The 12,249-nt window shown below is 34.7% G+C and overlaps 1 protein-coding gene across 1 annotated transcript; it reads left to right on the top strand.

Annotated features, from left to right (window-relative positions):
• Positions 1 to 3,608: 3,608 nt before the first annotated feature.
• Positions 3,609 to 7,534, top strand: LOC117415214 (arg8-vasotocin receptor-like). Its single transcript, XM_034025256.3, has 2 exons — positions 3,609 to 4,672; positions 5,934 to 7,534. The coding sequence occupies exons 1-2, from the start codon at positions 3,730 to 3,732 to the stop codon at positions 6,224 to 6,226; spliced, it is 1,236 nt and encodes a 411-aa protein (XP_033881147.3). The 5' UTR covers positions 3,609 to 3,729; the 3' UTR covers positions 6,227 to 7,534.
• Positions 7,535 to 12,249: the final 4,715 nt, after the last annotated feature.

Genomic DNA, 12,249 nt, shown 5'->3' with positions numbered 1-12,249 from the left:
ATGTGATGCTGTTTAACCAATCAGAAGTTATTATTTTTCCAAGCCGTGTTATAATTTGTTTTATATTGTCATCTACATACAAACAACCAAACAAAGAAGATTAAGTGTCCACCAGAAAAGTTTTCTACAATAGATTTTTTAAACTAAGCTTACCGTTTCAGTTAAAGAGTAAGTAGCTTCAAATGTACAGCCCCCCTCTGTTAAGAGTACCACTTGGAATGATTAAAAAACATGAACATGGTACTAGTTACCTCATATAGATATGTAACTATATCAGCCAAAGTTTATTTCTAAAAACACTTCTATAAACACTACGGCTGACTTACATATGTTTATGGCAGACAACTAACTGAAGAGCAATTGCATAACGAATAGTAAAAGAACTTTAACTGAGACTTATAAAAAAATAAAAAAAACACACTCTTTTAGAATGTAACAGTTTTTTTAAATGTATTATTTATTTGCATTCCCTATAGTCTGCTATAAGACTCCATTGTGGCAGGTATTGCTGCTAAACCCTGAATATTGGGGTCAGCACAGTTAAAAGCTAGGTTTAGTACCATTTTAGTTGTCTTTCATTATCTGTGTTTTTTTATAACGGGGTCAAAAGATAAATACAAACATCGTTCAGAGTTCTTTCTTTTGAATAGTTGTTTAGCAGAGGAAATAGCTTTGTTGCTGATTGATGTTTTTAAATATCTGTACATGCTTGCAGTGTACTATAACACAGACTTGCGTGAGCTAAAGTATGATGTACAGTACAGGAACAAGTATTCCTCTGTACTGTAGGGAGAAGATTGCAATGTTAAAATAAGCCTTCTGGAGCCTTGCGGCCCCTGCAATTCTAAGCATTAACACCTGGCAGTCTGACTGGAATATGGACCACATGCAACAGTTTGATTTGATAAAAACAGCACTGGGATATAATTACTTCTACAGTGCATTGCCCTGAAGTCTGGTACAATCATTGGCGGACCACAGCAGTACCAGCAATGGATTTAACAATCAAGTACTGAACAGTAGTCCTGAAATGGTAGCTACAATGGATTATCAGTGTACAGATTCATACCATAGTTATACCATCAAACACCATGTTGGGAGAAAAAAGGCTTGATATAAAGTAGGTCTATTAGACATGCTAAAAACATACAAACAATACAAACTCTAGTATGTATTTTTTTCATTGTAAAATATGTTCATCACAGTGTTTCATGAACAGGTTTAAAAAAAACATCTACTAAAAATATGACTAGATGAAAATTGTATGAAATTGAATGACTAATAACTAAAAACCTGGCAGTGCTTTACCGTTAGCCTGTGTTTCTTTGCTCCACACCGACACCTTCTGCGGGGTGATGTACATTCACAAATTGGGGTCTTATTAACTCAATTTAAGTACTTACTCCTAAAATGATATTGTATGCTAATTATGTACAAATATAACGGATAAGAAATTAAATAAATTAATAAATAAAAATTGTCAAGGAGCCTCGCTTGTTCACTATTCTGCACAAGTCTTGAAAATAAAAGCAAATCAATAGCTCATTCATTATTATGAACAACTAAAATTAACATGGGAATTGAATAAAATGTTTTATTTCATACAGTGATCCCCTAACTAGAAAACAAATTGAAAGCAATATTCATTTGTTTGGAATTAAAGCATTTGTTTTGTATTTAAATCTGCATTTTTTTAGACATAGTTACCATAGTAGCCCAAGTTGAAAATGGGTAAAGTGATGTGCACTGAATGTAAACTAAGTAAACGAGCAAATTAAGAATTATGATAAAGGTGTACATTGAAGGGCTCTACAGAATTCCCAAAAAGCATATTTTAACCTATAAAACTTAACATGATTGTGGGATTGGCCACTGCCTAATGGTTTAGATCAACAATAATCGATAGTATGAGAAATGGCGTGTAATAGTAGGGGAGACCGGGGACAGTTGTAACACGAGACGGTTGTAACACCTTGAATTTGTCCAATCAGAAGCAAGCTAGAGTGCCATCAGTCACTGGCACATGCTCAGTTCAGGTCTCTGTCTGCACCTGAAGAGGAGCTGTGCCAAAGCCCTGAGATTTTATTTACAAAAATCAATTTTTGACCTGGTAGAGTACATTTTTTCCCCAATTTTCTTTTTGTGATATACACCTGTGTTATCCAGTTTATGGATCCAGGCTTTTAGCATTGTCATCCCTGATGTCTGTACTTATAATTGACACAGTTGATTGCTCTTAGTTTTGTTGTTTCTTGTTGGAACATGAGGTTTAGTAATGGCTCCCTGGGTTGGGGCCAGTTGTAACACATGTTACAATTGACCCCATACACCATTAGCTGAACTGTATTTGGGCACATGAATCTTGCACTGAAGGAAACAAAATGTTCATATATCACAATTGTGACTCAGAGTGACATATTCTTGCTTGATAAGGCCTATCATTTTAGGGATGTTAAAAAGTTTTAAAAGTAGGACAACAAATAAAAATACCTTATGTGTACATTTTGATTTTTCAATAAAGATATTCAGTTTTTGAGTTAAATAAAAACAAACATATTTACTTCATGTGAAAATTGATCTTATTCAATAAAACATTCAATTCTTGAGTTAAAATAAATGTGTTGTAGTTTATTTAATTATTCTTCACAGAATGTTACATCTGACCCCATCCCCCATTAAAACTGATCCTGGCCATGGGTTCAATTGTAACACCGGACACCTTACATTTCAAGCCCCCTTGCCATATGTATATCAGATCTTAAAACAGGATAACTATAGGGATTGGTAGAGGACAGATGTAAGTTGTTTGTATCAAAGTCTGGTCAAACTAGCTCAAATCATCTGTGCGTAACGGAGAGAAAGGTAAAAAAAAAATGTTACAACTGTCCCCGGTCTCCCCTATCTTACTAAAGAAATTCAACTCCACAGCAACAACGGTTTTGGAGTAATTAATTTAAAGTTTTCGCTTAATGCAGTAAGAAATCACAATGTTCATAAACAGGATCAAACAGCATGCAAAGATGTTCAGTCATAAATTGTGCTGCAAAATTAGTTTTGTTGTAAAATGTGCAATTATACATTCCCAGTTCCAAATTTCAAAATGCTTCTATTTAGACAGTGTTCTTGATATGAGGCTGAGATGTATACGGATTGTTGTAACCACAGCATATTTTTTAAAACGCTATTTACCACACAATTATGTATTTTCTCATGGTTATATGGCACACGTTCTTTTATCAAATACTATTTTTATGTTTTTAAGATCATTTTAGTCACGCTTGATCACTGCACAGCGTAACAATTATACATTTATTTACACTAGATGGAAAGCTAGTTAGCCTATATGTTGCGTGTGTGATACACCTTTTAAATGTATATGTTTATAAAGTATATTCCCAAACAAAGTTGGCATATTCACAGCCAGAGCCGTACAAACAATCAAACCAGAAAATATTGAAATGTAAGTGATGTTCAAAAAACAACTTTTGGAGATAATATTGTGCGCTGTAGAGAAAGTGGGATTTGGTAGCTTGGGAGACATTGAAATATGAACCGCTATAAAAACCCAAGCTTTCTCATTCAAGCAACATACCCAGTGCAATCGCATCTTCTCAGCTGCGCTCAGCTGGCAACGTCACACATAAGAGAAGGGAGCTGTTCAACTGAGCTACGTTGTACTTGAAAGCCAGAGAGGCGAGCAGGAAGAGTATCTTGCACTTTCCCGTTCACATGGAGAACTATCCAGAAACTATGAGGAATTCCGCTGTTCAAAATCCATCATTGAAGCCCAGTACTACAATCGATCCAGTGACAAGTCACAATGGTAGTGTTTTTCATAATGAAAGCGACCTTTTTGGAAGAAATGAAGATGTAGCCAAGATAGAGATAACCGTGCTAAGTATCACATTTGTTGTCGCTGTCATTGGGAACTTAAGTGTTTTACTGGCTTTATCCAGGACCAAGAAAAAAATCTCCAGGATGCATCTCTTTATAAAGCACCTCAGTTTGGCAGATCTAATGGTTGCTTTTTTCCAGGTCCTGCCTCAACTTTGCTGGGAGGTAACTTTTCGCTTTTCGGGGCCAGATTTTCTTTGCAGAATCGTGAAACATCTCCAGGTTCTGAGTATGTTCGCCTCAACCTACATGCTGGTTATGATGACTGTGGACCGTTACATTGCCATATGCCACCCGCTGAAGACTCTCCAGCAACCTACCAGAAGATCGTATGTGATGATAATCAACACGTGGGTATTTAGTTTTCTTCTCAGTATACCTCAGTACTTCATCTTTTCTTTGAGTGAAATTGAAACCGGCTCCGACGTCTATGACTGCTGGGCGCACTTTATAGAGCCATGGGGTGTTAAGGCATATATCACTTGGATAACTCTTGGTATCTTTCTCATTCCAGTTGTGATACTAGTGATCTGCTATGGTTTTATCTGTTATAACATCTGGAAGAACATCACATACAAAACCCAAAAAAAACAGGGCGAAACAGCGTCCAAAAACGGACTGATCACGTCCTGTGTTAGCAGTGTGACAACGATATCCAGGGCCAAAATGCGAACTGTCAAGATGACTTTTGTCATTGTTCTGGCGTACATTGTTTGCTGGGCTCCTTTCTTCATTGTGCAGATGTGGTCAGTCTGGGATCCAACTTTCGCTTGGGATGGTATGTATGTGTGTTTTATTAATTTAATTATTATTTTTTATGATAAAACTAACAAGTATCTGTGATCCCAAAGAAAACAAACGCACTGTACTGTATCAGTAATCTAGGGACCTGGGCGTTCATTCTTTACATGGTCTAACACAGTTTCAAGTTACCTGTTGTTTACTGTCGTTAAACCCACTTGTTAATCTCTAAAGAAAAAAATATCTTGAATGCTGTTATGACATATAAAATAATTTTTGTATCACCTATTGCTATCACCTCATAAAAATATAAAAATGTTATTTATAGAGAGGTCTTGTACAGTATAATAAACCAATCGTTTACAACTGAATAGGGCGATCCAGATTCTAATAATAATAATAATAATAATTTTTGTATCACCTATTGCTATCACCTCATAAAAATATAAAAATGTTATTTATAGAGAGGTCTTGTACAGTATAATAAACCAATCGTTTACAACTGAATAGGGCGATCCAGATTCTAATAATAATAATAATAATAATAATAATAATAATAATAATAATAATAATAATAATAATACAATGCAATGATTAGTGTTACCGTTTGTTATACTTGTCTATAATGTAAGAAAATAAACATATAAAAAAGAAAATGGAAGAAATCAATTAATAGTTTTGTTATATTTTTTTTTTACCTCTCTTGTATTTATATTATATCTACATTATTATTATTATTATTATTATTATTATTATTATTATTATTATTATTATTATTATTATTATTATTATTGACTATCAATTATGTTAAATCAACTCATTGTTTTTGTATGGCAATAAAGTGCAGCGTTCCTTATAAGAAGAATGTAAGCCTTAAAAAAACACAAAATAAACTATTGTATAAAAAAGCCCTTACTGGCGTATTTTAAAGTTTACATTTCAGAAAATAATGCCTAACAATTGCCATACCAGAATAAATGTGTTATAGCACTGCACCAAACATTGTCGGGTCAACACACATTTTATACAAGACACATCCAAATCTCTTCTAGGTAAACTAACACATAATTGTGTTTGCTTGGTTATCACACAATGATTGCATTGCTTTTAACTCAGCACTCATCAAAAGGCAATACACACACACAGATATATATTGTTTAAGGATTACTTTTTTTTATAAAATGAGTGGTCTATGAGAAACTATATTATTTGTGAACTTTTAATTTGTGTTATTCCTCTGTGGTTTTATATAAAACACAGTTCCACCATCACTGCAAATAATTATTTCTGCTTTTCAGACTCTGAAAACACTGCAGTGACACTATCGGCTCTGCTAGCAAGCCTGAACAGCTGCTGCAATCCTTGGATATACATGTTCTTCAGTGGGCATCTCTTGCAAGATTTTGCACACTGCTTCCCCTGCTGCCAGAAGATAAACCGTAAGTTTAAGAAAGAGGATTCGGACAGCAGCGTCAGGAGGAACACTCTGTTAACAAAGCTCCACAACAGAAGTCCAACCTGTAGCACAGGAACCTGTAGAGAACATAACAATTCCCCTAAATCATGCAGGTCCATCCCAGTAAACACCTGAATCTGTTTTTTATTAATAATGTGTATAACAAATGAGACAAGGAATGACCAGGCATTGTGCTGTTGGAAGGAATAAACTTTGGTCATCTGTTATTTGCTGTGAATTTTGAGGAATGTTAAGATATCTAAACCTACTAATTGCCTGGTATTTCACTTCAGGTAAATCATTAAAAAAAAATTTTTTAAAGAGCTTAACATTCCCTTGAATTTCTGAGTAATCGTAGCAAGGACAGTGCACGGGGAATTAGAACATTGAGGTTGGAAAATAAGGAATTATGTACAGAACAAATGCAGAGTGTAGCAGTCTTCATCCTATAGCATGCTGTCGTAACACGTGTGTTTTCTCAGTGTAACCTACATGCATGAACCATAGTATGGGACGGTGTCACCATTTGTTTAATATTAAATTAGAGCTCATTGTCTCTGCAAATTGACGGAAACGTCAAATTAAATGGTACTTTCACAGCATTCATTTTGTAAAGTATAAATCTGCCAAAAAACTGTACCCTTGCAGGCAAAAATAAAAAAAAATAAATAGTTGTCCATAACTAAATTTTACAGTACCAATATCCTTCACTGTTTTCCATCACCAAACACTCTGATTAACCTTCTTAAATATACATGTTTCAAGATTTGATTTATGTTATCGAAAGGGTCAGTTTGTTGAGAAGTTCATGACCAGCTTGTACATTAAGCCTTTTTTTGTTTGGAGCGTGATCCTAAAAAGAGTCAGTTAGTCTGCTGCTAAAACAACCTTCTTTTAAAGCTGAAAATATTCGATAGATACAGTATATTCTCTTGCTGCTTTAAATAATAGTGTAGGGCTTTTTGGCTTTATTCTTTTTTTTTTTCCATTAACCAAATGTAATTTTTATTTCAATTTTAGTCCAAAGCAGTCATGAATATGTAGAATTAAAATAATAATAAATAAATAAGACACACAGCACTTTTATATAACACCTTATAATGGTGTTTTATTAATATTTGTCTCTGAATTGTTTACATACAATTAATTGGAAGGCAAGGTTTACAATGTGTTAACTTCAAGAAACATATTTAACATTACGCTTGAAACAGCATAGTGAAAATAAGAAGTAACATACTAATTCTCCTTCGATTGCAAGAAATCATACAGTCCCTCAGTATGTGCTGCACTATATAACAATGTTGCAGGTATTTATTGATATTCTAGCAAATATTTATGTCCTTGTGATTTAAAAAATAATGTTTTTATTATTGTTGTTGTCAACACCATATTATTACAAGCGGCATATAACACATACTGTCTTACCTTGTTTGAGAAATAATTCAACGCAAATGTAATTTTATATATATATATATATATATATATATATATATATATATCTATAAATTATATTTTTGTGATTTTATCTCCAGTGACAATTTTATATATGGTATATGTAACAATGTAAACGGTGATTTGAGTAGAAACAAAATAAAGACTTTTTGTCATTTTTAGCTTGTGTGTTTTTTTCATTACTTCGTGCTGACAGAGACAAATGCATTGTTAGCTCTATAATGCAGTTTACATTTCTTTTATATAGTGTAAAAAAAAAATGCTGGTTCTTGATCTTGTCTAAGGGTCGACAAGGACCACTGTGCTCCTGTGGGTTGGGTAGGAAAGTCAGCTGGAAAGTTTACCTCATCATGCTTCAGCAGCCCAGACTTGCTTGGCCCTTGTCTGCAGGGTTCAGAAGCTTTGTAACATATGTTCCTTTGATTTGGAGGGTACAAATAGGCATTAAACTTGATAGCACAATCTTCAGTCCAGCTGACTGGAGTGCAATGAATATCTGAGATTTGAATAACTGAAATCATTCTTTACTAAACAGTTAAAAGTTACATAATTCTACCATTACCAACAGATGTATAAATATTGTAATTTTAGTACAAAACACTTGGCTTTTATAGGAACACTCACTCCATAACTATTCCCTCTTGCATGAATTGGATTACTTTTTAGAAAATGTAACTGCTGTCTTAGCAAGCTACTTTATAGACCTATAGGAAATGTTCGAGGGGGATTTGGAGGTTAACAGGTTCCTATGGGCAATGATGATACCAAAATTATTGGTGACATATATGGTTCAGTCATGAGTCATTTCAATTTTTAAAGACCACACACTGTGTATTGCCATAGAATTGTGCTGAATAGACCCAGTCTTTGCTTTTGTGTATTCATTGCAAAAGATGGTTACAATATGTTGACAAAAAATATGCACATTTCGGACGGTTTCCTAGGCCAGTCTGGAAAGGTTTCAGATTTTAACCATTTTTACTGCCATCCAGGAAGCCAGTTCCCCTGTTATAAGGACTTATTTTCAAAACATTACTTTCAGTCGTCTATTACTTTAGTATAAATCAAGATCCTGAAAAGGCTGCTTTATGCTACATTACTCCACTCACCCAATTAGTTTGACAACATTATTAATCTTAAGTGACATTAAAAGACCCTTCTTTGTTTATTTCCATCTGGCTATTCCTGTGTCTGGAAAAAAAAATAAAAAACATCATCAGGGCAATTAATCTTGAGCAGTATATTGAAGCTCTCAGGGCTTGCATTAATACAAAGCTTATGTTGGCAGATTCTACTTAATGATGTTTTACTTTAAACTATTCATTCTGCTCGATTCACAAAACATGAATTCCTGAATACTGAATCTTATTTAATGAATGAAAGCCTGATTGAAGTAAAACCTTGTGGAGAACGCACCGCTTGGTTTAAGGGCTGCAGGAACTGTACTGTATCTTTTTGAGTAGGATAAATAAAAGCACCAGCAATGAAGCAGCATGTATTCACTGGCAGGAATCCAAGGCTACACATAGTACTTTTTGACTTTTTTGATCTTTGCATTTATTGAGTAAACATACTTAGATTCCCAGCAGGTTTGTAATTAACGTTGTCTTAGTTAAATGGTATCTCCATTACAGCGCAAGAGTTCTCACATCTACCATATTCTCCACGTTTCATCTTCCACTCTCATGTGATTCTTGTGACGTAGCACAGAGAATAGCAGCAGTACATCCAGTGGTGTGGCTAAGCATAGAAATGTTAGTAACTTGGGGGCTCCCGAGTGGCGCATCCAGTAAAGGCGCTCCAAGTGGAGTGCAGGATGCGCCCTATAGTCTGGACGTCGCGAGTTCGAGTCCAGGCTATTCCACAGCCGACCGTGTACGGGAGCTCCCAGGGGGCGGCGCTCAATTGGCCGAGCGTTGCCCGGGGGGAGGGAGGGTTAGGTCGGCCAGGGTGTCCTCGGCTCACCGCGCACCAGTGAGCCCTGTAGTCTGGCCTGTGGGCTTGCCTGTAAGCTGCCCGAGAGCTGTGTTGTCCTCCGACGCTGTAGCTCTTGGGTGGCTGCATGGTGAGTGTGAAAAAAAGCAGTGTGAGAAAAAGCGGTCGGCTGACGGCACACGCTTCGGAGGACAGTGTGTGTTCATCTTCGACCTCCCGAGTCAGCGCAGGGGTGGTAGCGGTGAGCTGAGCTTAAATAATTGGCCATTCTAAATTGGGAGAAAATAATAAAAATAATTGGCAATGACTAAATTTATATAAAAAAAAAAATTTAAAAAAGAAACGTTAGTAACTTAAAAGAAAATTTTAAACATATACTGTACAGCTATGGCTAAAAGTTTTGCATCACCCTATAGAATTACCACAAAAACTGACTAGAATTGAAAAACATTTCTAACATGAAATACTGTTGTTATGGCTGCCGGTAGACTTTAGCACTGTCGTTTCAACCACTATGAGTTTATTTTGGGTCCTCTTTACAAAGCTGTAATGAGTTTAATTTAAAGAGTGCTTTGAGGGTTAAATCAAAAGTTTGACACCCATGGGTTTAGCATGTGTGAAGTTTTAAGTGAAGCTCCTAGACATTTACAATCTGTAAGCACAATGTCCTTGCCAAATGGTAGATTAGGTCTTTATTATTAAGAGAACTCTAGTGACGGAAATTGATTATTAATATTTACCATGGTCTGTTACAGAGCCTTTTTATATTGGAAATTGTTCAAAAAAGTAATAGAAGGTTTTTTTGTTTTTGTTTTATGCCTGGGCAAAGAGTCCTTGGCATGCAATGCTCATCCATGCTCAAATGTGACTTTGAAATTGTTATTTTAAGAACAATTTCCAATTGGTTATATTTTTCGTGCAAAGAAACTTTTATACATTTTTCCAAGTCTCTTCCCTGTTCCTGTTAACACGCTGCGTGTTTGTGGTATTTACTTTATCCAAGTCCAGCACACAACTTAACAGCTACCATTCATAATGAAGGAGAGCATGCTTCCTACCTTTTCCCTCAGCAGCTGTGGGACTAATCCTAGTTCCTTCTTTTAATAAACAATATTGTTTTCTTAGATCCAATACAAACTAAATACTGGACTTCAGGAGATATATCCCAAATCATGAAATGCCTTTTTTGACTCCTGGCTATCATTTCAACTTAATTTTAGTTCTCCACCCTGTAGCCACATATATTTGTGGATTTTGAACTACAAAAAAAGAATAATAAACCCTATGTCGATTATGTTTTATTCATACCAATAAAATGAATAAATGCACGAGCTCTACTACAACCTGTAAATTATGTTTAAAAAAATTCCATGGAAATAAGTCCAAAAACAGCGGTTTGAAGGAAATTCTGTAATTACAGGATTAAAGTGTTCTGGTTTTATCCTACATCTGCACATAATAGTCAAGTCAACCTGCTGAATTGGATTACATTTCAAAACAGCTTCCACTTGAATCATTCTTCTTCTTACTGTTATTCATAGTTGTACATCTGTATTTACAGTCAACTACTTGAACTATGGGTTGGTTTTATTAACCCCTTAACTCCTTCTTTCCAGAATGGATTTTAAATATTAGTGAATGAGGAAGGCACTTTCAATAATCAGCCACAAACATAAAGTACTGCTAAAGTAAGGTATTACTGTATTAATATTACTATCATTGCTAAGTCAATGAAAAATAAATACTCTCGCTTCTCCGTACCAGCAGATCTAATGTTTATACCACACTCAACTCAGAGAACAGTGATTCGCTTAGGGGATCAATTGCTATGGATAACCTTTTTTCTACACATTTAAAATGGCAAATCTGTTAAAGGGGGAGGGGGAGAGATGTGTCCAAGTTGAGTAAGACCCAATCAAAAATACCATACCAAACCAATATCATTTATATAGCGTTCTTCATGTGCAAGCATCCCAGGGCTCTTTACAAAAAAACAAAAATAATAATACAAAATAAACAGCAAACCAAAAGAATATAATAATAATAATAATAATAATAATAATAATAATAATAATAATAATAATAATAATAATTAGTAGTAGTAGTAGTAATAATAATAATAATAATAATAATAATAATAATAATAATAATAATAATAATAATATACATGAATGGTCTTCTTGTTAATCTTTAAGGTGATAAAACATAAAGGTACAAGATCATGCAGAAAAAGATGATTCTGTTTTTCTTCAAAGTGGCTCTCTGATGCGTTTCCCCAAATCTGTCTTCAGCCCTGTACCTCCATGTTCACTCTTCTATGCCAACTAGCTGATTGTGAAGGTGTGACACCACAGCATATTTCACGCCCTCCTCTGATCATCAAAAAAACCCCTACTGCCAGCCACAAAAAAAAGATTATATATATATATATATATATATATATATATATATATATATATGGACTATCACTCATTTAAATAAGCACAGAGTGTTCATTCCATGAATGGATGACTGTGATTGCTTAAAAAATAATAATAAAGCTGTCTCTCTCACATTTACAATTGAGTACCAATCAATGAGAGGTAAATAACCTTCCAAACAGCTTTTAAAACACGATGCGGAAGTTTTAATTGGAAACGTGAAGGAGATTTTTTGTTTTGTTTGGTTTTTAAATCAACACGTTATGAATGGATTCAACACGTTATGAATGGATTTATTGGCTATTTGCTGATAAATACTTCTTAAAGAGTAAGTAGCGGGGTTCCGAAAAA

The sequence above is a fragment of the Acipenser ruthenus genome, chromosome 7 (assembly GCF_902713425.1).
Source record: "Acipenser ruthenus chromosome 7, fAciRut3.2 maternal haplotype, whole genome shotgun sequence".
Taxonomy (NCBI): Eukaryota; Metazoa; Chordata; class Actinopteri; order Acipenseriformes; family Acipenseridae; genus Acipenser; species Acipenser ruthenus.
The sequence above is the reverse complement of the archived record's forward strand: the minus strand, read 5'-3'. Positions and strand labels throughout refer to the sequence as shown.